At 44.2% G+C, this 24,971-nt stretch overlaps 1 protein-coding gene across 8 annotated transcripts; it reads right to left on the reverse strand.

Moving 5' to 3' along the window:
* Positions 1-342: 342 nt before the first annotated feature.
* On the reverse strand, positions 343-17,408 carry LOC144459829 (mamu class II histocompatibility antigen, DR alpha chain-like). Of its 8 annotated transcripts, none has more exons than XM_078164535.1 (6): positions 17,372-17,408; positions 16,542-17,315; positions 16,345-16,429; positions 15,956-16,204; positions 5,771-6,055; positions 343-1,046 (listed from the first exon to the last, which is right to left on the reverse strand). In XM_078164535.1, the coding sequence occupies exons 3-6, from the start codon at positions 16,406-16,408 to the stop codon at positions 925-927; spliced, it is 720 nt and encodes a 239-aa protein (XP_078020661.1). In that variant the 5' UTR covers positions 16,409-16,429; positions 16,542-17,315; positions 17,372-17,408; the 3' UTR covers positions 343-924. The 8 variants fall into 8 exon arrangements, with proteins under 8 accessions (XP_078020661.1, XP_078020659.1, XP_078020663.1 ...); XM_078164533.1 differs by having other exon boundaries at positions 16,345-16,423; positions 16,480-17,315; XM_078164537.1 differs by having other exon boundaries at positions 16,345-16,451; positions 16,642-17,405.
* Between the last annotated feature and the right edge of the window lie 7,563 nt (positions 17,409-24,971).

A 24,971-nucleotide genomic window follows, 5' to 3' on the forward strand; every position in this document is an offset into this window, starting at 1 on the left:
CCACTTATATATTGGGTCTATATGTCACAAGGCCCAAACCCTTCAAAATGTTCCTTATTAGAAACAATTGCAGTATGTGTCATGTAATTAGCATCTATGTATCCTGTGGATGACCCCTTGTATCTGGGCAAACTAATGGCTTCCTAATTGCTCTGTAGAGCTGTAGGCCCCACAGCACAGTTAGAACAATGGATTCATCCTAAACGACGGGAGTCCGGGTGGACAGAAGTCTCTAAATACATCAAAAGGTGCCTCTTGCCTGGGGCCCCCAAAATGTCTTGAAACAGCCCTGGCTGTTCTCAATGATCTAACAAACTAAACAATCAACAACGGACAAACGTCTGTCAAAGAGCTCTGAGTTCATTACTTTATTAATGTTAATTCATACAATCATTCATTTACACATCAGAGTTTTCTGATGCATGTGTGACATAAAAGCTATTTTTCACCCACAGATGTAGAAACAAGAACATTAAGAGATTATTTCATAGGTGAACCAAATCTGAATCATAAAACATATCATTGTACAGTTTGACAGTGTAAATCAATGAAAGCTCTGCAGAGAAAACAGAGGGAGAAGCTGCAGCAGTTAGTTAATCAAAGTATGTGACCACTCATTCAGTTTGATCAGTACTGATCAATATCCAGCAGAGAACACATGTTGAACACCAGAGGCCTGCTGCTATGAAGCACGTTCACTGAGTCGAGCTGAATGTGGCTGCACTGTCTCTGAAGCCTGACCAACACAATGCAGCCGACACACAGTTATCTGGACACTTGTCTGAGAAACACCACAACCAGGGATTCCAACACATGTTTCAGATGTGATGTGATTCCAGGTGTGACTCAGGCAAGTGACACCATAACTCAGTAAACCTGATCCTCACAGAAAGCCCCTCTGGTGACATCATCAGCCCCGACCAATCAGCTGCACTCGTTCCCTTTGATGAGGAAGAAGGTTCCAGCAGCCACACCGAGCAGACCGACAGTCAGACCCACTCCACAGAAAACTGCAGGTCCAACACTGGGTGGAGTCTTCTCCACATCTGGAGACAGAAAAGACAGAGACATGAAGCTTCACCTCCACATCTGGAGACAGAGAAACATCTGGAGACAGAGACATCTGGAGACAGAGACATCTGGAGACACAGACATCTGGAGACAGAGACATCTGGAGACAGAAAATACAGAAACATCTGGAGACAGACACATTTGGAGACAGAAAAGACGGAGACATCTGGAGACACAAACATCTGGAGACAGAAACATCTGGAGACTGAGAAACATCTGGAGACAAAGAAACATCTGGAGACAGAGACATCTGAAGACAGAGAAACATCTGCAGACAGAGACATCTAGAGACAGAACATACAGAGACATGAAGCTTCACCTCCACATCTGGAGACAGAGACATCTGGAGACAGAGAAACATCTGGAGACACAAACATCTGCAGACAGAAACATCTGGAGACAGAGACATCTGGAAACAGAGAAACATCCGGAGACAGAGACATCTGGAGACAGAAACATCTGAAGACAGAACATACTGAGACATGAAGCTTCACCTCCACATCTGGAGACACAAATATCTGGAGACACAAACATCTGGAGACAGAAAATACAGAAACATGAACCTTCACCTCCACATTGGAAACAGAGACACATCTGGAGACAGAGGACACAGAAACATCTGGAGACAGGACACAGAAACATCTGGCGACAGAAGACACAGAAACATCTGGAGACAGAGACATCTGGAAACAGAGAAACATCTGGACACAGAGAAACATCTGGACACAGAGAAACATCTGGAGACAGAGACATCTGGAGACAGAACATACTGAGACATGAAGCTTCACCTCCACATCTGGAGACACAAACATCTGGAGACACAAACATCTGGAAACAGAGACACATCTGGAGACAGAGGACACAGAAACATCTGGAGACAGGACACAGAAACATCTGGCGACAGAAGACACAGAAACATCTGGAGACAGAGGACACAGAAACATCTGGAGACAGGACACAGAAACATCTGGCGACAGAAGACACAGAAACATCTGGAGACAGAGACATCTGGAAACAGAGAAACATCTGGACACAGAGAAACATCTGGACACAGAGAAACATCTGGAGACAGAGACATCTGGAGACAGAACATACTGAGACATGAAGCTTCACCTCCACATCTGGAGACACAAACATCTGGAGACACAAACATCTGGAAACAGAGACACATCTGGAGACAGAGGACACAGAAACATCTGGAGACAGGACACAGAAACATCTGGCGACAGAAGACACAGAAACATCTGGCGACAGAAGACACAGAAACATCTGGAGACAGAGGACACAGAATCCACTGTCTGTCAACTCTCTAGACCTACTCCCACCATCATTGCAACTGTTTACCGGCCCCCAAAACCAAACAACGACTTCTTACATGACTTTGCTGCTCTGCTCACCCACCTATCCACCCTTTCACCAAACAGCATAGTGCTGGGAGACTTCAACATTCACATAGACAATACCAACAATCCTCTCACCAAAGACTTCACATCTTGCCTCGACAGTTTTGGATTTAAACAGCATACCGATACCCCCACTCACTCTAAGGGTCACATCCTGGACCTAATCTGCTGCTCTGGTGTCTCCCCCTCTGACCAAACAACAGTTGATCTCCCCATAACTGACCATTTCCTCCTCTCATTCAGTATCAGACTCTCCCTCTCCATTACCAAGCTCCCCCGTCTCATTTCTTTTCGCAATATTAAGGACATTAACTTAGATTCCCTCTCCTCCTGTATCGACTCCCACATGGCTACAGCTGGTCTCACACTACAACACTGGACTCCATCACATACTCAACTCTCTTGCTCCGCTAAAAACCCGGTGTGTCTCCTTTTCCCTTTCCGCCCCCTGGTTTACCCCTGAACTTTGGCTCATGAAAGCCAAAGGACGGCAACTCGAGCGGCTCTACAGAAAAACTGGACTTCATATTCACAAAGACATTTACAAAGACCATATGTTACACTATAAGGACTGCATTACTCAAACCAAATCAAACTACTACACCGGTATTATCTGTTCCAACGAAAGTAACACCAAATCACTGTTCTCACTGTATAAGAATATCACACGAGCCCCGGAATCTGTACCAACTCACCTTTGTTCTACTGCTCTCTGTAACTCCATCATGTCATTCTTCAGTCAGAAAATCCAGACGATCCACCAGCAACTCAGCTCACAACCCACCCTCAATGTCGTACCTGAACTTCCCCCTCCTACCCACTCTTTTTCCTCCTTCCAACTCCCCACCACCTCAGAAATTTCAGATCTTATCCGGAAGTCCAAGCCATCCACCTGTCAGCTTGACCCTCTCCCCACAGTTCTGGTCAAAGCCTGCCTCCCTTCCCTGGTCCCTCTCATCTCTTCCATCATCCACTCCTCTCTCTCCACTGGAACTGTTCCTACACCATTCAAAACCACTGCAATTACCCCAATTCTGAAAAAACCCGGTGCAGATCCCACCAACTTCAATAACCTATGTCCAATTTCTAATCTCCCCTTCATTTCCAAGATTCTTGAAAAAACAGTAGCAATTCAACTCCACTCCCATCTTTCACACAACAACCTGTATGAACAGTTCCAGTCTGGTTTCCGCCCTCTCCACAGCACAGAAACTGCACTCACAAAAATAACCAACGACCTCCTCATGGCAGCTGATTCTGGTTTACTCTCCATCCTCATCCTCCTTGACCTCAGTGCAGCCTTCGACACCATCTGTCACACCACCGTCCTCAGTAGACTATCCTCCATCGGCATCACTCATACTCCTCTAGACTGGTTTAAATCTTATCTCTCTCACCGCACTCAGTTCATCCAGCTCAAACACTTCACATCCCAACCTTCCCCTGTTACTTCAGGTGTGCCCCAGGGCTCTGTCCTGGGGCCCCTCCTCTTCATCATTTATCTTCTTCCCCTTGGCAGCATCTTCCGCAAACATAACATCACCTTTCACTGTTATGCGGATGACACCCAGCTCTACCTCGCTAGCAAACCCACTGCCAACCTCCCACCCTCCTCCCTTAGTGACTGCTTAACTGAAATAAAATCCTGGTTCACCTCAAATCTTCTGAAACTCAACTCTGATAAAACCGAGATTCTTCTCATTGGCACACAGTCAACACTTTCCAAAACTGACAGTTTCCCCCTCACCATTGACAACTGCTCCGTCTCCCCCTCCCCACAGGTTAAGAGTCTGGGTGTCATCCTCGACAGCACACTTTCCTTCCGATCTGACATTAACAACATCACCCAGTCTGCTTACTTCCACCTACGCAACATCAACCGCCTCCGTCCCTCCCTTACTCCCCATGCCACTGCTATCCTTGTCCATAGTCTCATCACTTCCCGCCTGGATTACTGCAACTCCCTCCTCTCTGGTCTCACCCACAAATCCCTGCACAAACTTCAACTGGTCCAGAATTCAGCTGCCCGTGTCATCACCAGAACCCCCGCCATCCACCACATCACTCCCGTCCTACAGCAGCTCCACTGGCTCCCGGTCAAGTCCCGCATTGACTTCAAAATCCTTCTGCTTGCATTCAAGGCCATCCATAATCTTGCCCCCCCCTATCTTTCCAGTCTTCTCCACATCGCCACTCCCTCTCGCACCCTCCGATCATCCTCCTCCATTCTGTTGACTGTCCCCTCCGCCCATCTCACCACCATGGTCCCTGGCTCTGGAACCCTCTTCCACCCGAAATAAGGAACATCAGTACACTATCACAATTCAAGTCCCGACTCAAAACACACCTGTTTAAGATCGCCTTTTCCCTTCACTAACCCCATTTCCTGTCCACATCTAACTGTTTTTACTCGTGTGTACTTTTTGTGATTTTCAATTGTAATCTTATTTTAAATTATTTTAATTGATTTTATTGTGTACTGTGCACTGTCTTTTATCCATTGTAAGGTGTCCTTGAGTGACAGAAAGGCGCCTAAAAAATAAAATGTATTATTATTATTATTATTATGATTATTATTATTGTTAAAGATCTGGAGACAGAGGACACAGAAACATCTGGAGACAGAGGACACAGAAACATCTGGAGACAGAAGAAACAGAAACATCTGGAGACAGGAGAAACAGAAACATCTGGAGACAGAAGACACAGAAACATCTGGAGACAGGAGAAACAGAAACATCTGGAGACAGAAGACAGAAACATCTGGAGACAGAGGACACAGAGACATCTGGAGACAGAAGACACAGAAACATCTGGAGACAGAGGACACAGAAACATCTGGAGACAGGAGAAACAGAAACATCTGGAGACAGAGGACACAGAAACATCTGGAGACAGGAGAAACAGAAACATCTGGAGACAGAAGACAGAAACATCTGGAGACAGAGGACACAGAAACATCTGGAGACAGAAGACACAGAAACATCTGGAGACAGAAGACACAGAAACATCTGGAGACAGGAGAAACAGAAACATCTGGAGACAGGAGACACAGAAACATCTGGAGACAGAAGATAGAAACATCTGGAGACAGAGGACACAGAAACATCTGGAGACAGAAGAAACAGAAACATCTGGAGACAGAAGACAGAAACATCTGGAGACAGAGGACACAGAAACATCTGGAGACAGAAGACACACAAACATCTGGAGACAGGAGAAACAGAAACATCTGGAGACAGAAGACACAGACACATCTGGAGACAGATGTGTTTGTATCAATAAAGTTGTCTCACCCCAGATTCTGGTCAGTGGTTGGTCCAGGGTCTGATGTCCCACTGAACAGCTGTAGATGTCTCCCAGCTGTGGGACGAACTCCAGTCTGGAGAACTGGTTGAAGGAACCGTCCTTGTTCATGTAGGGGACGTTGACGCTGGTTCCTTCAGTGACGTTCTTGTTGTTCTTCGTCCAGTAGAACTTTACAGGAGCAGGATAGAAACCAGTCACATGACAGATGAGGATGTTGTTCTGTCCCAGCTCCACGTCGTCTCTGGAGTAGACGATGGGACTGGACGGAGGATCTGAACAGAGACACAGCTCAGATTAATGTCTTGCATCAACTCTTGTTCCAGAGGACGGTAAAGTGAGAACAAGTATAATCAGTGAAAGTTAACTGTGGTATATCCAGACATTTATTTGGATAGTTAAAGGAATCAAGAAGGGTTGAAAGAACAGATCTACACAGGAGTAATTCTAACATCAGGGTTGGTGTTGCAGACAACTAGTTTCATATAACCTTCTTCACTCAACACATCACATGAAATATAAAGTTTTTCCACACTGAAATTTAAAAGTTCCCAAAAAATGTTTCTTGGTGCAACGTCAGGTGTTTATCAGGCAGCATCCAGGCTGTTTACAGACAGAGAATGTCAGCTGAGTCATCCATCACATCGTCCACAAACTGTTTCATATGCACATGTGAAACACACATACATGTGGCAAAATCTCAGATACAATTAAATTGCAGAGCGGGTTTAAATGGCATGGATGGCATTAAATATCTAGGTATCCATATACTACCTTCATTAGAAAAACTGTACTATCTTAATTACAAAAGTCTAATCCAAAACATTAGCAAGGACCTGGACCAATGGACAATATTGCCCTTATCTCCATTAGGCCGCATTGAAAGTGTTCGCATGAATGTGTTACCTAAATTACTATATCTGTTTCAAATGCTACCTATCCACCTTATTTTTCACGGAAACACGGAGGCAAAACACAACGCAGCCAGCTTCCGTTTTTTTGTGCGACACTTCCGGTCCAGCACTCTTACCACTGTGTAAATGGGAATCGCCTTGTTGTTTACCTTGCTGAGTTTAGCTATATATATGTATATATCACATTTTTCACGTCACTATATCACCGTTTAGACTAATTCGATGTTTGTAAAGTCTATAAACACAATGATCGAACAAACGTTACTATTTCTGTGTGCACGTTTTCTTTGTAATTAATAACATGATTATCGTAGACTAGCTGGGCTAACCGTTAGCTGTTAGCTGTTAGCTAAACGGTCCGTGAAGAAAATATTTTTTCCAGCGGATGTCTTAGTTACAACATGACTGAGCTAACTGGAGTAGTTTCATGTCGTATCCGAAAACGGGAGGCTTTTAACGGATGACGATCCTGATGTTAGCTTTGCTGCTAATGTTAACGTTAGCTGTCCCTGTCAGCTGCAGCCACTGATGCTTTCTAGACATCGTGATTTCCCAAAACTGAATAAATACCACACATAGCAACACAAAACTGCTTTGCTAGCTCAATCATGTTGTAACGGCTGGATGGTTGATGCGTATATGCTGATTCAGGTGCTATCAGAGCCGATCCGCGCATCACTATGGCTTAACGATCAACTCAGTCAATTGGAATTAGACATTCCAAAAATCTCATTTGACAAATTAGACAAGCTAATCTCAACATTTATCTGGCAAAGAAAGCGGCCAAGAATTAGATTAAAAATACTACAGCTATCTAAAGCAAAAGGGGGGCTCAAACTTCCAAATTTGAGATATTACTTTTGGGCTGCGCAATTAAGACCATTAACAATATGGATTCAGGACCTGTCATATACATGCTGGCTCAACGTTGAGAAGAGTTTATGTGAGAGACCTTTACAAGCCCTGCCATTCCTAGGAGCCCACCCAAGTAAAACAGATATGGGTGAATAGACTTTGGCCTGCCTAAAACAATTTCAGCACTCACAAATATTGGATATATAAATGGTTTTATGCCCTCCAAAATGGATTCAGGGTTCAGAAAATGGTCAAAGTACGGACTCACCAACCTCCATCAACTCCATGATTCTGGCAACTTTAAATCATTTGCACAGTTATCGGAGGAATTTAAGCTACCAAATACGGATTTTTTCAGGTATTTACAGTTAAGGGATTTCCTATTAAAACATGAAGAATGGGTCAAAGTTGTTAAGCCTACACTAATTGAAAAACTATTGATAAAAGTACAAACAAGGAATTGGGATAAGAAATTAATAAGCTATTGTTTTCAAATATTTCTAGATATGAATTCGAATAATACAATAAAAGTTAAAGAGAGATGGAAAATTGAGACTAATTCAACTATATCACTGGATATGTGGGAAGAAATATGTACTGAAGCACATCTGGTAACTAATGCAAATGTGTGGAGGGAATTTAAATGGAAGGTAATCATGAGGTTCTTCCGGACTCCTGAAATTGTGGCCAAATTTGGCACAACACACTCAAATAAATGCTGTAGAAATTGTGGCCCACACATTGGCAACCAAACCCACATATTTTGGTTATGCCCAAAATGATAAACATTCTGGGAAGAAGTGTTTGGAACACTTAAAGAAGTATTTGGAAGTAACATTACAATGGACCCTACAGTGGCTCTATTGGGTCTACTACCAAAAGCCATCAAAGGAAGAGCCAAAAAATATCTTCTACAAATACTACTGACAACAGCAATTAAATGCATCACAGTTAGGTGGCTAAAGCCTAACCCTCCAACACACAATATGTGGATTGAGAAAATAAAGGAAATACATCAGATGGAAAAAATAACTTACTCCCTAAGACTTCAAAAAGACATATTTACTAAAAGGTGGAGCGCTGTTATGGGCATACTATGATAATGAGGAATGCCTGTATACATTTCAAATTGAATCTATGTCATTAATCTGATACTTTATACTACTACTTATACTGATACTTTTATTTGTTTATTCAATTTTATTTATTATTATCTTTTTTTTCTCCCATTTTATTTATTTTTATTTATTCAATTATCTTTTCAATGTTTTCTACTATTACAGTCGTGGGTGCTTTTGTTGTGTCCCAATTGTCATTATGTTAGTACTACTGTATATTGAAAGTTTGTTTTGAGAAAACAGCAGATACGATGAATATGACTCTGTATGTATGATTATATGTGAAACTGAAATAAAAATTAAGTTAAAAAAAAAAGACAGATTCTGCAATCTACATTGTAGAATCTGTCGGCAGCCCTGTGTGAAAGACAACTACGGGGGGGTGGCGGGGCTTTAAGTTTGAACGATGCTGCGCTTTAGCCAATCACAATGGAGGGGGCGCGGCCGAGATGTGCAGGTGTCCCCAGGAAATGTGTACCTACAGAAACAGAAGGTCCGCGTCCATAGCGACCGCTTCACCCAAAACGCCGTCTCATCAACGTGAATTTTTTTTTTTTTTCCAGCGGATGTCTTCATTACAACATGATTGAGCTAACTGGAGCAGTTACATGTCGTATCCGACAACGGGAGGCTTTTAACAGATGACGTCCTGATGTTAGCTTTGCTAACTGTCCCTGTCAGCTGCAGCCACTGATGCTTTCTAGACATTGTGATTATCCAAAACTGAATAAATACCACACATAGCAACACAAAACTGCTTTGCTAGCTCAATCATGTTGTAGCTAAGATATCCACTGGAAAAAATAATTTATTCACGGACCGTTTATTGAGTTATTACCTTATTTTTATACAGTCTATGGTTATTACAGACACCGCTAACAGCTAACGTTAACAGCTAATGGTTAGCCCAGCTAATCTACAATAACCATGTTATTAATTACAAAATGTGCACACAGAAATCGTAACGTCTGTTCAGTCATTGTGTTTACAGACTTAACAAACATCACATTAGTCTACACAGTGATATAGTGACATGAAAAATGTGATATATAGCTAAACTCTGCTGGTTTTCTACCCAAAGTATTTGTAAACAACACAGCGATTACATACATACACCGACCAATATAAATATCTTGGCTTGACATTGGATGAGCATTTGACATTTAAAGAAGCAGTCAGTGTTGTAGCTCAGTCTGCGGGTAGAGCATTGGGATCTGTAATCAACAAAGTTAAGCACTGTGGTACTTTGGGATTTCATACTCACACACAGCTTTACAATTCATGTGTGTGTCCTGTGTCAGATTATGCTTCTGGTGTTTGGGGGTTCCTTGAATATAAAAGTTGTAACACTGTGCATTATAGAGCTATTCGATCCTTTCTTGGAGTTCATAAACTTACCTCAGGTTTAGCTATTAGAGGAGATATGGGATGGGAACCTCCAAACATTAGGCATAGATGTGAAATGATTCGGTTTTGGAATAGACTTGTGAAGATGTCTGATCAAAGGTTCACTAAAAACATATTTAATTGGGGTACCTCACATGGTCATCCCTGGGTTAAAGAGCTGAAATCCTTATTTTACTTGAATGATATGTCATTTATTTTTCAGAATAGGTTATTTTGTGATATTCAGGAGATTAGGAATAAAGTGTTCCTTACTTATAAAGAGAAATGGTCTGTTGATATTTGGTATAAACCAAAGCTAGATGTTTTTTGAGGAACAGACGGAATATGAAACGATAACTTTTCATTACAAAGATATCGCAAGAAAACAACCACACCGAGTCATTTTGACCCACTCATGCATCTAAGGGTTAATGTGGTAAAGTGTTGTAGCATTGTAACTACCACCATTGGATTCCTTGACCCTGAAAATGTAGGTTTAGCAGTTAAAATCAATGTTCCAACTTATTCAGAAGTCTAGATATTACAAAACGTATATTTTACGGCGGCCATTTTGTACATTCCAATATGGCCGCCATATAGACATCTGGGCAAATGCAAACATTGATTTTCTGAATCCTTATACAATAACCTTTCCAAAAATGTATAGTTTTGCAAATCCCCAAAAAAATCCCACAAAAGTTGAAATCTAAACATAATGAACCTGACTAGATCCTCAAACGGCCGAATTTGGAGGATGCTACGTCATATACCCACGGAAGGACTGTTCCAATGTCAAGGATCCTTCTGAGTTTCACGAAGGACTGAGTCCTTCTCTCAGAGAAATTCCAAGGATGCATCTGTGGATCCTCTGCAGGTTTAAAATCCCCACAATGCTTTGCACACGATTTGCTGGAAGTGAGGGTGGGGCCTCTTCAACGAAACCTGCGCCAGTGGAGCTCAGCAGGATTTAGATTAATATGTCATTTATTTGGATTCATGTCTCCACCAGTTTTTATCAGATAGAAACCTTATCATTTACACTTTCCAATGTGCCCGCTGTCACATAATTACATTTATTAAATAACGTGATCTAGATAAAACATAAAAGTTTTAAATGAATCATTCACAGCAGAGATGGAGCACTAAGTGCCCCCCTGTTATGATCATTTAGAACCTTCTTAGCTGTTGTGTTTACTTCATTACTCCACTTACTCTTAAATACGATCCAGAAATATATTCTCCCTAAAGGTCACGTGACTCTGACAATACTGACACATGTGTTTAAAACTGTCCAACAACATTAGAGACTCTCAAACTGACCACAATAACTGAAACCTCCTCAGACTGCTGAAGGTTAATGATGATCACATGAGGACACTTGTTAGTCTGGTCCAGTGACTGAGAGGAAGGACTCTGTCTCTGTGGGATCCGTCCTTGGGAGGTTACATCTTCAAATATCTAGTTTTGTCTGACTAACGGTCCAAAACCCAGAGATATTCGGTTTGTCATTATGTTCAACAAAGAAAAGCAAAACCTGCCATTTCATTTGTTTGTTAAGTCATGTGATCATGTTGTAGTTTGTTTACAGCCTGGTTGTGGCGGTGACGTTAAGTCGCGTGACCGTGGAGTAGTTTGTTTACGGCCTGGTTGTGGCGGTGACGTTAAGTCGCGTGACCGTGGTGTAGTTTGTTTACGGCCTGGTTGTGGCGGTGACGTTAAGTCGCGTGACCGTGGAGTAGTTTGTTTACGGCCTGGTTGTGGCGGTGACGTTAAGTCGCGTGACCGTGGTGTAGTTTGTTTACAGCCTGGTTGTGGCGGTGACGTTAAGTCATGTGACCGTGGTGTAGTTTGTTTACAGCCTGGTTGTGGCGGTGACGTTAAGTCGCGTGACCGTGGAGTAGTTTGTTTACAGCCTGGTTGTGGCGGTGACGTTAAGTCGCGTGACCGTGGTGTAGTTTGTTTACGGCCTGGTTGTGGCGGTGACGTTAAGTCGCGTGACCGTGGAGTAGTTTGTTTACGGCCTGGTTGTGGCGGTGACGTTAAGTCGCGTGACCGTGGTGTAGTTTGTTTACGGCCTGGTTGTGGCGGTGACGTTAAGTCGCGTGACCGTGGTGTAGTTTGTTTACGGCCTGGTTGTGGCGGTGACGTTAAGTCGCGTGACCGTGGTGTAGTTTGTTTACGGCCTGGTTGTGGCGGTGACATTAAGTCGCGTGACCGTGGAGTAGTTTGTTTACGGCCTGGTTGTGACGTTAAGTCATGTGACCGTGGTGTAGTTTGTTTACGGCCTGGTTGTGGCGGTGAAGTTAAGTCATGTGACCGTGGTGTAGTTTGTTTACGGCCTGGTTGTGGCGGTGACGTTAAGTCGTGTGACCGTGGTGTAGTTTGTTTACGGCCTGGTTGTGGCGGTGACGTTAAGTCGCGTGACCGTGGTGTAGTTTGTTTACGGCCTGGTTGTGGCGGTGATGTTAAGTCGCGTGACCGTGGTGTAGTTTGTTTACGGCCTGGTTGTGGCGGTGACGTTAAGTCGCGTGACCGTGGTGTAGTTTGTTTACAGCCTGGTTGTGGCGGTGACGTTAAGTCGCGTGACCGTGGTGTAGTTTGTTTACGGCCTGGTTGTGGCGGTGACGTTAAGTCGCATGACCGTGGTGTAGTTTGTTTACGGCCCGGCTGTGGCGGTGATGTTACTGGTACTAAATTAGCCCGGGGACTTAATGATCAAAGAGCATAGTGCTGATACCATCCGTGCTTTTGTCGGTACTTTAACAGATTTTGGTTGAATTCATGATCACCCCGCAGCCTCTCATCTGTGTTCTGTGCTGGGGCTGCACTGCTACACACACACACACACACACACACACGCGCACACACACACACACACACACACACACACACACACCCACACACACACCATGTGAACAGCTGAGCAGCTGAGGTGGAAACAAAGTGAAGATAACTAACAAATGATTTGAGCTGATGGCAGCTACACTCGTTACTGTGAGTGACATTAACTCTTACAGAGGAAGACACCAATAACAACATGCAAACATGTAGACAGTGATGTTCAATATGCTCCGCCCACTGTCTCTCATCCACCGTGACTAACGTGATGTCTTACACAAGGACAGCACGCTAGTTTGACTGAGGACAGAGGACAGCTGGACAGGAGGACAGGAGGACAGTGGACAGGAGGACAGAGGACAGCTGGACAGGAGGACAGTGGACAGGAGGACAGGAGGACAGAAAGACAGGAGGGCAGGTGGACAGGAGGACAGAGGACAGGAAGACAGGAGGACAGAGGACAGGAAGACAGGAGGACAGGAGGGCAGGTGGACAGAGGACAGGAAGACAGAAGGACAAAGGACAGGAGGACAGAGGACAGGAAGACAGGAGGACAGAGGACAGGAGGACAGAGGACAGGAAGACAGGAGGACAAAGGACAGGAGGACAGAGGACAGGAAGACAGGAGTACAGAGGACAGGAGGACAGAGGACAGGAAGACAGGAGGACAGGAGGGCAGGTGGACAGAGGACAGGAAGACAGAAGGACAAAGGACAGGAGGACAGAGGACAGGAAGACAGAAGGACAAAGGACAGGAGGACAGAGGACAGGAGGACAGTGGACAGGAGGACAGGAGGACAGAAAGACAGGAGGACAGAAAGACAGGAGGACAGGAGGGCAGGTGGACAGGAGGACAGAGGACAGGAAGACAGGAGGACAGAGGACAGGAAGACAGGAGGACAGGAGGGCAGGTGGACAGGAAGACAGGAGGACAGGAGGGCAGGTGGACAGAGGACAGGAAGACAGGAGGACAGGAGGGCAGGTGGACAGGAAGACAGGAGGACAAAGGACAGGAGGACAGAGGACAGGAAGACAGGAGGACAGAGGACAGGAGGACAGAGGACAGGAAGACAGGAGGACAGAGGACAGGAGGACAGAGGACAGGAAGACAGAGGACAGGAAGACAGGAGTACAGAGGACAGGAGGACAGAGGACAGGAAGACAGGAGGACAGGAGGACAGGTGGACAGAGGACAGGAAGACAGAAGGACAAAGGACAGGAGGACAGAGGACAGGAAGACAGAAGGACAAAGGACAGGAGGACAGAGGACAGGAGGACAGAGGACAGGAAGACAGAGGACAGGAAGACAGGAGTACAGAGGACAGGAGGACAGAGGACAGGAAGACAGGAGGACAGAGGACAGGAGGGCAGATGGACAGGAGGACAGGAAGACAGGAGTACAGAGGACAGGAGGACAGAGGACAGGAAGACAGGAGGACAGAAGACAGGAGGGCAGGTGGACAGGAGGACAGAGGACAGGAGGACAAAGGACAGGAGGACAGAGGACAGGGGGCAGGAGGACAGGAGGACAGGGGGACAGGAGGACAGGAGGACAGGGGGCAGGGGACAGGAGGACAGGAGGACAGAGGACAGGAAGATAGGAGGACAGAGAACAGGAATACAGGAGGACAGGAGGCAGGAGGACAGGAGGACAGGAGGACAGGAGGGCAGGTGGACAGGAGGACAGAGGACAGGAAGACAGGAGGACAGAGGACAGAGGACAGGAAGACAGGAGGACAGAAGACAGGAGGGCAGGTGGACAGGAGGACAGAGGACAGGAGGACAAAGGACAGGAGGACAGAGGACAGGGGGCAGGAGGACAGGAGGACAGGGGGACAGGAGGACAGGAGGACAGGGGGCAGGGGACAGGAGGACAGAGGACAGGAAGATAGGAGGACAGAGAACAGGAATACAGGAGGACAGGAGGCAGGAGGACAGGAGGACAGGAGGACAGGAGGGCAGGTGGACAGGAGGACAGAGGACAGGAAGACAGGAGGACAGAGGACAGAGGACAGGGGACAGGAGGACAGAGCACAGGAGGACAGAAAGACAGGAGGACAGGAGGGCAGGTGGACAGGAGGACAGAGGACAGGAAGACAGGAGGACAGAGGACAGGAAGACAGAGGACAGGGGACAGGCTGCTCTGGAAACATTCATGTTCAAAATATTCAGTTATCCTGTTCTGAATTTTTTCTTAAATTAAAATTAAAATTAAATTAAAAAACAATTCTTAATAGATAAAATCAACCAATGAGGAGCGTCGATCAAATCCTACGTTAGATGAGGGAACCATGGCAACACCGTCTCCAGGTTCGGACTATAAACACTGTCTCTAGGGTCGGATTATAAACACCGTCTCTAGGGTCGGACCATAAACGCCGTCTCCAGGGTCGGACTATAAACGCCGTGTCCAGGGTCGGACTATAAACACTGTCTCCAGGGTCGGACTATAAACGCCGTCTCTAGGGTCGGACTATAAACGCCGTCTCCAGGGTCGGACTATAAACACCGTCTCCAGGGTCGGACTATAAACGCCGTCTCCAGGGTCGGACTATAAACGCCGTCTCTAGGGTCGGACTATAAACGCCGTCTCCAGGGTCGGACTATAAACGCCGTCTCTAGGGTCGGACTATAAATGCCGTCTCCAGGATCGGACTATAAACGCCGTCTCCAGGGTCGGACTATAAACGCCGTCTCTAGGGTCGGACTATAAACATCGTCTCCAGGGTCGGACTATAAACACCGTCTCTAGGGTCGGACTATAAACACCGTCTCCAGGGTCGGACTATAAACACCGTCTCTAGGGTCGGACTATAAACACCGTCTCTAGGGTCGGACTATAAACACCGTCTCCAGGGTCGGACTATAAACACCGTCTCCAGGGTCGGACTATAAACATTGTCTCCAGGGTCGGACTATAAACACCGTCTCCAGGGTCGGACTATAAACACCGTCTCTAGCAGACTCTTTCTGGAGCCAGTTTATTACACACAGTCTGACGTGCAGTGAGTTTGACTTTAGTTTAAAGAGCTCAGGACAAAGTGTGAGATGTGTTTGTCTTTACCGAATTCCAGTGGGATGTCCTTCATAGCTTTGACTCTCAATTTCAGGTTCTGTCTGCAGATCTGTTGATTAGCCTCAGCACTCTCATAAGCTCCTTCCACATAGGTCATGTGATCAATGAAGCTGGGCTGAGGCTCCACCCCCTTCTTGTTGATGAAGTCTGCGTACCATATCTCCTCACCATCCAGAGCGTACATGACCTCTCCATCAGAGTCTGAACAGCCAGTGATAGCAATGTCCTCATGTAGACCTGAAAACAGAGACACAGGGTTCACACTTACTGTTTGTTTGTTTGTTTGTTGTTTGTTGTTGAGTCAGTAAACAAACAGTGTGTTTCCTGTGTTTGAACCTTCAGAGGTTTAAATGTGAAACTAAAGGACAGAAACTTACCGTCAGCTGAGACACTGAGGACACAGGAGAGGACCAGGACCACCATCATCTTCATCAGCTTCATCAGCTCTCTGTAGACCTGAACCTGTCTGAGTCTCTCTGTAGACCTGAACCTGTCTGAGTCTCTCTGTAGACCTGAACCTGTCTGAGTCTCTCTGTAGACCTGAACCTGTCTGAGTCTCTCTGTAGACCTGGACCTGTCTGAGTCTCTGTAGACCTGAACCTGTCTGAGTCTCTGTAGACCTGAACCTGTCTGAGTCTCTCTGTAGACCTGGACCTGTCTGAGTCTCTGTAGACCTGAACCTGTCTGAGTCTCTGTAGACCTGGACCTGTCTGAGTCTCTCTGTAGACCTGAACCTGTCTGAGTCTCTCTGTAGACCTGAACCTGTCTGAGTCTCTGTAGACCTGAACCTGTCTGAGTCTCTCTGTAGACCTGGACCTGTCTGAGTCTCTGTAGACCTGAACCTGTCTGAGTCTCTCTGTAGACCTGGACCTGTCTGAGTCTCTCTGTAGACCTGGACCTGTCTGAGTCTCTGTAGACCTGAACCTGTCTGAGTCTCTGTAGACCTGAACCTGTCTGAGTCTCTCTGTAGACCTGGACCTGTCTGAGTCTCTGTAGACCTGAACCTGTCTGAGTCTCTCTGTAGACCTGGACCTGTCTGAGTCTCTCTGTAGACCTGGACCTGTCTGAGTCTCTCTGTAGACCTGAACCTGTCTGAGTCTCTGTAGACCTGAACCTGTCTGAGTCTCTCTGTAGACCTGGACCTGTCTGAGTCTCTGTAGACCTGAACCTGTCTGAGTCTCTGTAGACCTGGACCTGTCTGAGTCTCTCTGTAGACCTGGACCTGTCTGAGTCTCTGTAGACCTGGACCTGTCTGAGTCTCTCTGTAGACCTGAACCTGTCTGAGTCTCTGTAGACCTGAACCTGTCTGAGTCTCTGTAGACCTGGACCTGTCTGAGTCTCTGTAGACCTGAACCTGTCTGAGTCTCTCTGTAGACCTGGACCTGTCTGAGTCTCTCTGTAGACCTGGACCTGTCTGAGTCTGTGTCTCACTCTGAGGACGACTGACAGAAACTCCAGCAGCAGCTGAACTCTAAAACACTGAACAGCCAATCAGAGTGCAGAGATCATGTGACATCATCAGTGTCCAGGTAGAGACAGGCTGCTGCTGACACAGACTTTAACACACAGACGATACGATCAATAATCAATACTGTATTTATGGAGTCTTTTCAGAATAAAGTGTTTTGTTGGATGGTCACATTTTAAGGTTTGTTTAATGTTGAGTTTTTCAAAATAAAAGTCTTTAATTCAGGTGGTTGCTGTGGAGATAAAAAATGTTGCCACAGTTTCATCGTCTCCATTTTAGATCTGACTGGTCGATAAGATCGTTAGAATGAATGAAGATCATTTAAATAAAGATGTGTGATCATTAACAGGAGGTGAAATCAATAAGAGTTGTAGTTTAAATGTACTTCCTGTTGGAGAGTTGGTGACGTGCTGTCACAGAGTCTGATGTGGTCCAGGACTCCTCCACATGTCTCAGTGTCTCTGAGGGGTTCAGGGTGGACACACACATGTTGTTTCCTACATGGAGAACCAAACACTGTTGGACGGTCCACTGTGAAGAGACAAAGGTCCCTCTGAGCAACACTTAGCTACAAACTGTTAGCTTAGCATCAACATGTGGAGCAGGTTCCACTCACATCTGGACCAGAGCTCCTCTTTAAAGTCCACATCAGGAACAGAGGGTCCGTCTGTAGAGTTCCACCTGTCACATCAAACCACCGTCTGAACCTCTTCAGTCTAATGACCTCGCTGGTCCACCACAGTAGCTCTGGTTCTTGGACCAGGTCTGTTCAGGACTCTCAGAACCTCGGTGCTGGTTCATGAGCCGGCTGTGTTTACACCAACTGTTTGGGTTCTAAGCCATTTTATTTTAGGTCAGAATGCTCCGCATGGTTTAATATCAGGTGTGTCAGCTGTAATCTCATTGATTCTCTCTTTACGTATCAAAGTAGATCCGTCTCTTTAAATGTTGGAAACATCAAGACATTTAAATAACGACGAACACAAAGACTGTCCGTCCACATGACAGGATGTGTTTAATGGCCGCCGCCGTCTGCACCACTGCCTCTCTTTAAAGAAACATTAGTACGACCTCCTCCACCCTCGCCTTGTTGTTGGGTCAAACTGTTGACTCCGCCCTCCAGTGCCATCTATTGGCTGTATCTATGACATCATAAAGGACACATGGAATGACAACAGCCATCAGAATCAGAAAACCCTTATTGTCCCTTGCAAGAAGCAATGGAAATTCGTCTTTGGCGTGCTCACACATGTACATTGAATAAAAACACAGTTTAAACTGGAATTTCTCAATTATGGGATCAATAAAGGTGTATCTTATCGTATCTTAAACATAGAACATCAGTGCAGAATAAATACAGTGAGGACATTAAAAGATTTCATTGTGATCTACACAATTAGCACACAGTGAGCTCACACACACAGTTAGCACAGTTAGCACACAGTTAGCACAGTTAGCACACAGTTAGCACGCAGTTAGCTCACAGTTAGCACACAGTTAGCTCACAGTTAGCACAGTTACAATACAGTTAGCACACAGTGAGCTCACACACACAGTTAGCACACAGTGAGCTCACACACACAGTTAGCACACAGTTAGCACGCAGTTAGCTCACAGTTAGCACACAGTTAGCTCACAGTTAGCACGCAGTTAGCTCACAGTTAGCACACAGTTAGCTCACAGTTAGCTCACAGTTAGCTCACATTTAAGTCACAGTGAGCTCACACACACAGTTATCACACAGTTAGCACGCAGTTAGCTCACAGTTAGCACACAGTTAGCTCACAGTTAGCACGCAGTTAGCACACAGTTAGCACACAGTTAGCTCACAGTTAGCACAGTTACAATACAGTTAGCACACAGTGAGCTCACACACACAGTTAGCAGTTACCGTGTGCTAACCATAGACGTCATTTAGGTATGGCGAGGTATGGCAGCTGCCATACCTTGGAATTGGGAGAAAAAAAAAAGAGAGAGGTTCTGTAGTCATCTTACTTGTGAGTGTCCTTCATATTTGTTGTAAGTGATCAGATGTGATATGTTAGATAGTCCGAGGCGCACTGGCTGGTTGTTTTCATTGTATTGCACTTAAATACCATATATTTCCAAATAGTCGCCCGGTGGCAAATAGCCGCCGGGCACCTAATAGCCGCTGGGCGCCTAATAGTCGCCGGGCAATAGCCCCCGGGGGTTTGACCCCATTTTGCGTATTAAATGCCGGTCAATTAAACATCCGGGCGATTATTTCCTCATTCATTGCCTCATGGCTGTCCCTTCTTCAGGGACTGTTTGCGTCTTTACGCACGGGTCGGTGGTGAAGTGGTGCACATGACTCGTGCTACAGACGGACGGACAGACAGACAGCCACGTATCTTAAACAGGTAATACATCTGGCTACATCTTTCCCACATCAAATATCTGTGATCGCCTAGACCTGCATGCGTAAAAGTGCACACAGTCCATGTCCTCTCACTGCGGATCTCTTCCAGGACGGACAGACGTGCAATAGATGTCTGGTATATATACTGGTATAATGCAATAGCACCACCCAGTGGTGAAACCCGTGTACCTGTGTACACGAAATAAAATGACCCACTCTAAATGTTTAGAGATTTTTGTACATGAACTCACCCCTACATTATACAGTATTTTTGCACTGAAAACATACTGGACAGGAACTGTAACCAAATAACTGCCTGGTGCAGGTCGGTGCAAAAAAAAAAAAAAAAAAAAGCCTTGAGCAAATAGCCCCTGATTCGTTTAAACGCCTGGGGTCAAAATCCATTTTGTGAAATAAACGCCCAGGCTACTATTTGGAAAAATACGGTAGGTCAATAATATGCTCATCAGTGAATATGAGTGTTAGTGAATCAAATTGTTCACCACTTTGCTCCTCCGTTATGAGTTATGAGTTATGTGAGTTATCTGTGTGTTGTAAAAGCATTTTGCTCTGCTGCTGTAGACAGCCTGTCTAAATGATGTCTTGAAGCCTGTCTGATTGAATGTGGGGTAGAGGCTGACATTTTCACGGGTCACGTGATTCCCGTGGGACTCCCACAGGATGGGAATCAGTTTCACTATTCTTCACGTGATTGGGACGGGATGGGAAAAAAAGTTCATTAGCGTAATGAACGGAGGGAAAGCTCTAGTCATCGAGTGTCTTTGTCTCTGTGGGGGAGGCGGGGCTACAGGCTACACACACACACACACACACACACAAACACACAGTGCGATCTTCGTGAGGGGGAGACGAGGCGGAGAAGAGAACAGAGAGTTGAGCGTAAGAGAAAGACAGGGAACTTGTTCCTAAACCAAACACCACGGCCCCTGTGTGGGAGTGTTTTGGATTTAAACCAAATGACAGAGGGCAGCCCAGTAATTAGGACGAGCCGCTGTGCGGGGTTTGTTCTAAAACCATCTCAACAAAAAGAGCGAATATGACCAACTTAACTGCACACCTGCTACAACAGTAACATGCTGCTCTGACACTGATGCTTCAGGTTAAATAATATAATGATGTCATATATAATAATATCAGTCAGAGGAGCCAAACACTACTTTAACTACATTTTTCTCTCTCACAACTGGTTCTTATGACGTGTTGTCTGACCACATCAGAAATCAAATGTGTTTCATTCTGAACAGCTTCAAGGTGGAGTCAATGTTAAAATAATTAGGCAATAAACATCAAAACACAACATTAGATGTCATATTTGGGTTTATATTCAACTAAGGTAGGCATTGTGTCATCCATGTACTGTATTTATTTATGTTTTTTACTGTAACTGAAACACAACACGGGAGCGGGATGGGACGGGATTTTTTTTTTCCTTTTTCATGGGATTGGGACGGGATGGGATTATTTTTGTGGGAGTGGGACGGGACTGAAAATCCACTCCAGTGTCACCCTCTAATGTGGGTTTTTTTCTTCATGTCGGCATGTTAAGCTTGTATTTTCGGTCTCTGGAGACACTCCAATAAATTCGCCTATACAGTACTGTACCAAATTGGCCTTTGTTTTACTGTGTTTCATACACTGGACCCCTTGGTTATCTTTTAGAAATGAGCTTGTAATTAATTTACTTTCTTTATTTTCTGTGAAGTTAAACACATGACTAATGATAATTAAACGTCCGCTCGCTGTCCGTGGTGCTGGAATATGCGCCGAAATAGGTCCGATGTTTTCACTGCTCTCACCAAGTCGTGCATTACATGCAGACATGAGGTATTAAACAGCTTTGTGTCCTTTGAAACAGTTTTCAATAGCATAGTATGTACTTCTGACAGGTCAAAGACCAAAGTGAAGTTTTATATAAGTTCATATTTTTGAAACTCCATCATCAGTAGCTCTGTGACGTCATGTCATATAGCCCATTGGTCCGACAGCCCATTGTTCCTAAATCCATTCCATACGCCCGCCGCGAACCGTTCAGCACTGCGGACAGTCGGACTAACGGGATGTCGAACTAATGGGCTGTCGGACCAATGACATGGACCCGAAACGACGCCCCTGGTGCTAACTGTGTGCTGACTGTGAGCTCACTGTGTGCTAACCAACCTGATCTGACAGAAATACGTGAAATGACCACGACCTCTTAACACCACATTCCGTGGCGGCAGCACGTAATGGGTTGAAATTACGTGCTGCCACCACGAAAACAATGCCAATGTAAAGTCAATTAGGGTCCTCTCCTGTGGTGGACACACGGATTCCCTGATTCAATCACGTCACGTCAACCTCGTTTTCCTCAATGATATCTTTAACATTCCTGTACACACACAAAAACGCAGAAGTGTCCTTGATATTAAAACGGCAAATATATTCCTCTGTTATAATTTCCCACCAATAATAAAAAGTAATGATAATAACGTGATAGTTCGGCTGTTCTAGATATTTGTTATAGCCTATTCAAATATTCAATCACAAAAACGCCGTTTCTAGAGAACTTGCTAAAATATCTGAAATGAACCATCATGCCTACTTTTTCTTAACATATTTCATCTAGGTGCAGTGTCATTACTAGTTCAGCTTTACTAGACATTTGATATACTCAGTAGATGTATCTTTTTACGACCCTGTTTTACAACAAGCCGCAAAAAAACCTACCGTCCCAAAAACGCAGTTTTTAGAGTACTATCTAAAATAACTACGATTAGCCAATATCCTTGCTTTTTTTCTTACCATAGTTCATCTAGGTGCAGTGTAATAACTACTTCGGCTTTACTAGATATTAGATATATTCAGTAGATCTAGCTTTTTACAACCCTATTTAGAGCCCTACTTTGCAAATCAGAAGAACTACAACTATGTTGCTGATATGTATCAAACTGCATGGCACGGTCCCAGGGAATTGTAGTTTTTTAAAAATCTAAGTGTTTTTCCCAGATTTGGAAGTTGTAAATATTGAATTGAGAGTACACTGTGGACTTTAAGGGGATGGTAAACACATTTGTGAAATCAGATTTTAAATATCTAATTTCTAAATGGGTGAAAATTAATTTTATCCATATTTTACCCATATCTGACAGCACCCTCAGTTGTTGACTACACTCACATGATAGCTGAGGTCAAGAGCTCTCTATAACAGTTGGTCCCATGTCTGTACCCCCTTTAGTTGCTGAGTTATAAGCCCTCAAACATGCGCTGAGGTCAAGGTTCAAAGGTCAATGGCTGAAAGCAGGAGCCATGTAGAATCTTCATACTGACATATGTTACTCTCCAGGTTGAGACCTTTCCAATGATGTATTTGGTTTAGCTCTACGACAAAGTTTAGATTTTTTCATTTTTTGGACACAAGCCATGCCAGGTGTAGTTTCAGAGAACACTTTGAAGGCCCCGTGTATAAAATGAGTTTTGTTTGTTTCTTTTTTACTGTAGATAGTTACTAACATGAGTCATCCTCAGACAATACAATACTACTAAAAAGTAAAACCAATAATAACAATAATGAAATAAGCAAAAAATAATATTAAAATCATATTGAAATGTTAAAATCTATTTACAGAGTGGAATGGTAGCCTAATAGATAACTTAGATAATATTTGTTATTGTTTAGACACTTTATTATTGCTTAGATACTATTTAGCCTATTATTGTATTTACTTTTAGCATGTTCTACTTTAGTAATTTCCGAGAAGTTATGATAAAAAAAAAATAAAAAATTACAGACTATAGGAGACAACCTCTTCAGTGTCTCACGTCAATTAATTAACACTATTTGTCGGCTTTTTATAATGCCTTTTTTTTTTTTTTTTTGCTGCTGTCTCCAGTTGAGAGTGGTGATTTGCTAAATACATTCTACAATAATAATTAGATTAACATTTGGTCTATAATATTGTTGGCTATATTACGCATTTTAATTAAAAAACGGAAGAATAAAAGAAATAAACAGCGAAATAATTACTTTTTTTAATTGATACTCCTCTCTGACACACACACACACACACACACACATTGAACACGCGATTGAATGATTGAATGAATGAATGAATGAATGAATGAATGAACATTGGAAGTGGTTCAGCCACAGTCCCGCCGGCTGGCGTGGTCACATTGAGATTACATTTGTTTTTTATTACTAACAAAATGTTTTATATTGACCGTATGAATGGTTTCGTTTTCAAATAAATATTTGGAAACGAAAATATGCTTTGGTGTACTTTTACAGAGTTTTGCAATATGTATATAGTCTACCTGTATCAAAATGTATAATTTTCAGCAGCGGTTTGTGTGACAGCTGCCACGGTCGGAGGTATAACCAGCGGGGCAGCCGTTCTGTGGCGCTGGCTTGGGGTCCACTCTCCCCTGGTGGAGTGGAGGGTGGCCGGGTTGCCGCAGGGCAGACGGCTCCATGTGATGGTGTTTCCTCTCTGGTTCTTCCGTGCTCAGCCTTATTTTTATCTTCTTATTTATTTATTTATTAGTGGCGTCTGGATTCAGTTATGGCAGACGGATGGCAATCTGAAATGGAATGAAGCCCACAGACGGCAGACAGCAGCTAAAAAACAGTAGTAGAACGCGCCCCATCCGCCCACAGCACAATGCTCTTAAAGCCCTACGCTATCAAAAGCTGGCAAAATACATTTATTTTATTTTATGGCCTTGACATTAACCTGTCATATTGTTGAGTTATCAAGGACACTTCCGTGTTTTTGTGTGTATACAGGAATGTTAAAGATATCATTGAGGAAAACGAGGTTGACGTGACGTGATTGAATCAGGGACTCCGTGTGTCCACCACGGGAGAGGATCCTAATTGACTTTACATTGGCATTGTTTTCGTGGTGGCAGCACGTAATTTCAACCCATTATGTGCTGCCACCACGGAATGTGGTGTTAAGAGGTCGTGGTCATTTCACGTATTTCTGTCAGATCAGGTTAAACACAAAAGGCAAATGCATATCTGTAACTGGAGTAAACTTATGGAATACCCTTGATAAAGAATTAAAAACATGCAAATCAGTCACTAAATTTAAAAAGATGTTTAAAATTAAGGTATTCAGTAAATATAAAATACTGGGATAAAGTAAGCCAAT

This window comes from Epinephelus lanceolatus, chromosome 22 (genome assembly GCF_041903045.1).
Source record: "Epinephelus lanceolatus isolate andai-2023 chromosome 22, ASM4190304v1, whole genome shotgun sequence".
In the NCBI taxonomy this organism is placed as follows: Eukaryota; Metazoa; Chordata; class Actinopteri; order Perciformes; family Serranidae; genus Epinephelus; species Epinephelus lanceolatus.

Bases quoted from the DNA above. Each gene is read 5' to 3' on its own strand.
- LOC144459829 (XM_078164535.1), bottom strand. From the start codon at position 16,408: ATGAAGCTGATGAAGATGATGGTGGTCCTGGTCCTCTCCTGTGTCCTC. The intron at 6,056-15,955 runs GTAAAGACAAAC...GTCTCTGTTCAG, and splicing joins GGACATCCCACTGGAATTCG to ATCCTCCGTCCAGTCCCATC. The intron at 1,047-5,770 runs GTGAGACAACTT...TTCTGTCTCCAG, and splicing joins ACCACTGACCAGAATCTGGG to ATGTGGAGAAGACTCCACCC.